This window comes from Vipera ursinii (genome assembly GCF_947247035.1).
Source record: "Vipera ursinii genome assembly, chromosome: 7".
In the NCBI taxonomy this organism is placed as follows: Eukaryota; Metazoa; Chordata; class Lepidosauria; order Squamata; family Viperidae; genus Vipera; species Vipera ursinii.
This window is the reverse complement of record NC_139521.1, coordinates 9,710,717-9,715,232: the sequence shown is the minus strand read 5'-3', so window position 1 is coordinate 9,715,232 and position 4,516 is coordinate 9,710,717. Positions and strand designations below refer to the sequence as shown.

The following is a 4,516-nucleotide window of genomic DNA, read 5'->3' as shown; positions in this document are numbered from 1 at the left end:
TTAAATTTGATCAGACCAGGGTGACTACCATCTCCTGCAGACACCGCTCAATTAAGCAGCTTTGCACCGTTGTTGTTGTTTTTAAAGTAGTATCCAATCTGTTTTTAAGTAGTTTCAGGAAAGGCTGACTATAAGACCTTTGACTATCATTTGACAGGGACAAATGAAAATAACGGCCTTGGTAGGTAGCAAGCCAGCCAGCCCTTGATGGCAGAGGATGGACGCACTTCACGAATCTGGCTAACATAAAAAGAGTCTTCTGGGGTAACCAAATCTGCAAAGTCTTTCTAGAGGTTCTTTAGAAAGGCCAGCATTTCGCCCCCCCCCCCCGCCTTTTATTTTACAAAGTTGCTGGCTTGGGGTACCTTTGTCGCCACTTCTTTTTCTTTTTTCTTTTCTTTTTTTTTTTAAAAAAAAGCATATTCCACCCCCACTTTTGGTCTGACCTCATTTATTTAAATAAATATAAATATACATTTGATAGAAAACTATTTCCCTACAAACCAGAGCCTTCAAGCGACTCTCCAGAGTAATTGCGGCGGCGGTGGCCGGGGGGGGGGGGGACCTCCACACCTCCCCTTCCCATTTCAGATCAAGATCTGCGCAAGGCATGTCGAGTCCAGCTTTCCCCCCCCCCTCTGCTACTCTTTGATCGCCCCTAAGTTCTTCTCTCCTAATTTGGGGGTGGGGGTGGGGGGCGACTGAGGCTGCCAGCGCTTTCCTCCGCCGTGGCCCTGGCAGGACGGTGTGTGCGTGAGTGTGTGAGAGTGTGTGTGTGTGTGTGTGTGTGTGTGTGTGTGTGTGTGTGTGTGTTCGACAGTAGCTTAGCGTGGGTTGTCAGCACCCGGGGCAAGGCAAGTAATTTGCGCCCCCTAACCCGTGGATTTTAGCACTCGAGTCTCTTCCACTAGATTAGTTAAAGAAACCCTTACCCCCCTAAGCACATGCATTGTTTGTTATGAAAATACTGATGTAATTAAAGTAAAATGCATCTAATGCGCTCCCCCCCAGATGTTGCGCCCGGTGCGGCCGGCCCCCCTTGCACCCCCACGCTACGACGCCACTGGTGTTCGGGATCTGGGGTCTCCCCCCCCCACGTTTGGGGAAGCAACCGGATCGACTGGCGTGTGGAGTAGGCGAACCCCCCTCCCCCGAGCTTGGGGCTCGGTCAAAACAAGCGAGGGAGGGAAAAAAGAAACGGGTTCCAAGTACGTCGGAACGCGACGTGGCTCTCGCCGAGGCAGAACTGTCCGCGGAGCGCTTCGGTCCCGGTTCCTCACAACGGGGAGACCTCCTTGTCTTCGTTGGCCGAGGCCGGAGAGAGCGACTCTTCTTCGTCCTCCGACCTGGGGAAGCGGCCCGGGTTGGCGGCGCAGCTGCAGCCGGCGTGGGTGTTGCGCTGGGCGGCTCCCTTGCCTTCCTTCTTGTGCTTGACGCGCCGGTTCTGGAACCAGATCTTCACCTGCTTCTCCGACAGGTTGAGGTACGTGGCGATCTCGATCCGCCGCAGGCGCGACAGGTACATGTTGGCCGAAAACTCCCGCTCCAGCTCCAGCAGCTGCGTGCTGGTGAAGGCCGTGCGCATCCGCTTGCCGTTCTGCAGCGGGCCGGCCACCTCCGAGCCTCCTGCGGGAGGGGGGGGCGGGGAGAGGGAGAGCCGAAAGGAGGGGGGGGGGGAAAGACCAAAACAAAAACAAAAAAAGCCCGGTTATAAAAAAAAAGGGCCCCCAAAGAAGCTTAACCCATCCTGGACCACAAATCCCTCGTCTCCGGCGGGAACGTTGCGCTTCAACCGCCGCCCACCTGTCCAACTAGACCCGAAGCCCGGCAGGAGGACAGGGAGGTATCTCTACACACACACACACACAGAGAGAGAGAGAGAGAGAGAGAGAGAGAGAGACAGACAGACAGACAGACAGACAGACAGACAGATGCTCAAGCCTTCCGTTGTTGCTTCCCAATTCCTGCCAATTACAGCGAAAATGCCTTTGAACGTGGAGGCTCCACACCCTCTCCTTACTTGCCCGGGGTTGAATAAAGACTTTCTTCCGCATCTGCCACCCGCTGCCCCGCTATGGAAGGGTGCGAGTTTGGCTACGGTGCGCCAGAGGGGGAGGGGGTCACCCATCCCATCCCTTTTCTTTCCCTTTCTTTCCCTTTCTTTCCTTTTCTTTCTTTTCTTTCTTTCTTTCTTTCTTTCTTTCTTTCTTTCTTTCTTTCTTTCTTTCTTTCTTTCTCTTTCTCCCTCCCTCTCGCTCTCTTTCTTTCTTTCTCTCTCTCTCCCTCTCTCCCTCTGTCCCTTTCTTTCTTTCTTTCTTTCTTTCTTTCTTTCTTTCTTTCTCTTTCTTTCTCTCTCTCTCTCTCTCTCTTTCTTTCGGTTTTTCTTTCTTTTTCTTTCTCCCTCTTTCTTTCTTTCTTTCTTTCTCTCTCTCTTTCTTTCTTTCTTTCTTTCTTTCTTTCTTTCTTTCTTTCTCTTTCTCCCTCCCTCTCGCTCTCTCTTTCTTTCTTTCTCTTTCTTTCCTCTCTCTCTCTCTCTTTCTTTCTTTCTCTTTCTTTCCTCTCTCTCTCTCTTTCTTTCTTTCTTTCTCTCTTTCTTTTTCTTTCTTTTTTTCTTCTTCTCTTTCTTTCTTCTTCTCTTTCTTTCTTTCTCTTTCTTTCCTCCCTCCCTCCCTCCCTCCCTCTCTCTCTCTCTCTCTCTTTCCTTTCTTTCTGCCAGACGGAGATCCCGCGGATTCCTTTCTTTGCTCCAAGAAGAGAGACCTCTCCACCTTAAGACCCACCTTCTCCCGTCCCTTAAGTTCGAGGTTGGAGTAATTGGATGGGAACCATCAGGCGCGTTTCGTTTAAAAATTAAAAATAAAACACCTTCTGCCAGGGCATCCTTCCAGGTCCGGGAGAACGCTGGAAGTTTACACGTCCCAGGGTGGCTGGGACGCATGGGCTTTCAAATCCCCCAAATCTGGAGGGCTCTGGCGCTTGGCTTTTCCTCAGTCCCGAAGGCGCTGCTGTGGCGGCGCTCCTCCGGGAAGCGCCCTTGGGATAATCGAGAATTCGTCTCAGGAGGAGGAGAGGACCGGAGTCCCTTCGTCGGGCTGCCTGCTCTGCCCGGAGCAGTTTCTCACCTGAGCGCGCGGAGGAAGGGGATCTCAGATCTCCCCGGGATCCCAAAGGAATCCGGAGGCAAGAGGGGTTTTTTTCCCCCCTTAGGACGCGATCCCCGGGGAGATGAAAGGGACCGGCCAAGCGGAGAGCGGGAAGTCCGAGAGTGGCCCCGGCCCAGAGGGCAGGGGCACCGGCGCCCGGCTGCAGGGTCCCCGAGGCGGATTCCCCACCCTCCCTTCCTCCCTCCCACAGCCCGGGGCAGGACCTACCCAGGCCGAGGCAGTGGAAACGCCGGGGGTCGCTCATGCCGTAGGCGGCCGCTGCGCAGACAGGTGGGTGGGCCGCCGAGCCGGGCAGCTGCGGCGGCTGCGGCGGTTGCTGCTGCTGTTGCGGGACTGGCAGCTGCTGGCCGTGGCTCATCCGGGGGCAGAACTGGCCCTCGCCGCCCGGCGGAGCGAAGTGGCCCTTGAGCAACGGGAGGGAGGCGGCGACGGCAACGGCGGCGGCACCCCCTCCTCCTCCTCCTCCTCCTCCTCCTCCTCCTCCCCCCACGCCCGCCCGCGCCGAGGCGTGCAGGTGCGAGGTGACACAGAGCGGGCAGACGCAGAAGGAGCCGCCGCTCTTTCGCGATGGGCAGGCCGGCCCGCCGGCCACCGACATGACCAGCGGCGCCGGCACGCCCAGCGGGATGAGGAAGTCCTGCCCGGGGGGCGGCGGGGGCGGCTCCGGCAGAGAAGGCACCGGCCTCGCCGCCGCCTCCTTGACGATGAGCGAGTCCACGTAGAAGGAGCGCGACATGGCCGGCAGGTGCTCGTGGGAAGGCGGCGGCGGGGGGGGGGGAGAGAGAGAGAAAGGGCAGCCGGGACCGACCCGGCTCTCTCCTCCGGGGTCGCTCGCCTCCGCCAAGTCCCCGGGGCGAGCTCGGAAGGTGCTTATGGCTGGGAGGCGAACAAAGGGGGGCTCGCCAGAGGGCTGGTCTTAAAAGCGACCCCCTCCCTCCTTCCTCTTCTCGCTAGACCTCCCCTGGATCTCCCTCTCTCCCCCCACCCCACCCCACCCCGCCGCCGCCCCCCCCCCCCATCGCCTACTCCGGTGCAGCGATTTAGAGTAACTACTTCACGCACGTGATGCCTGGCAATCGGCGCGCCTCCAAAAGCTGCTTGTTCGCGGCCCTTTTCAGAGGATTTCCCCCCTCCCTCCCCGAAACAAAGCGTCTGGGGGGGAGGCTTAGCGAGAGGCGGGTGTGTGTGTGTGTGTGTGTGTTTTGTTAATTCACTCGGCGCTGCCTTTGCCCCCGCAGAGCGTCCAGGAGGCGGCAAGTTACAACTTCGCGGCTCCTGGCAGGAAAGCCGCCAGTCCCGGTTGGATGGGAAGCCGGAGGCGTTTCCCACCCCCCCAACAACACACACACACA

At 57.4% G+C, this 4,516-nt stretch overlaps 1 protein-coding gene across 1 annotated transcript; it reads right to left on the bottom strand.

The window, feature by feature from the left end:
• Positions 1-1,137: 1,137 nt before the first annotated feature.
• Positions 1,138-3,900, bottom strand: GSX2 (GS homeobox 2; the record flags this gene model as incomplete). Its single annotated transcript, XM_083367944.1, has 2 exons — positions 1,138-1,626; positions 3,372-3,900. 2 exons carry the CDS (start codon positions 3,898-3,900, stop codon positions 1,277-1,279), a joined length of 879 nt encoding a protein of 292 aa, XP_083224070.1. The 3' UTR covers positions 1,138-1,276.
• Between the last annotated feature and the right edge of the window lie 616 nt (positions 3,901-4,516).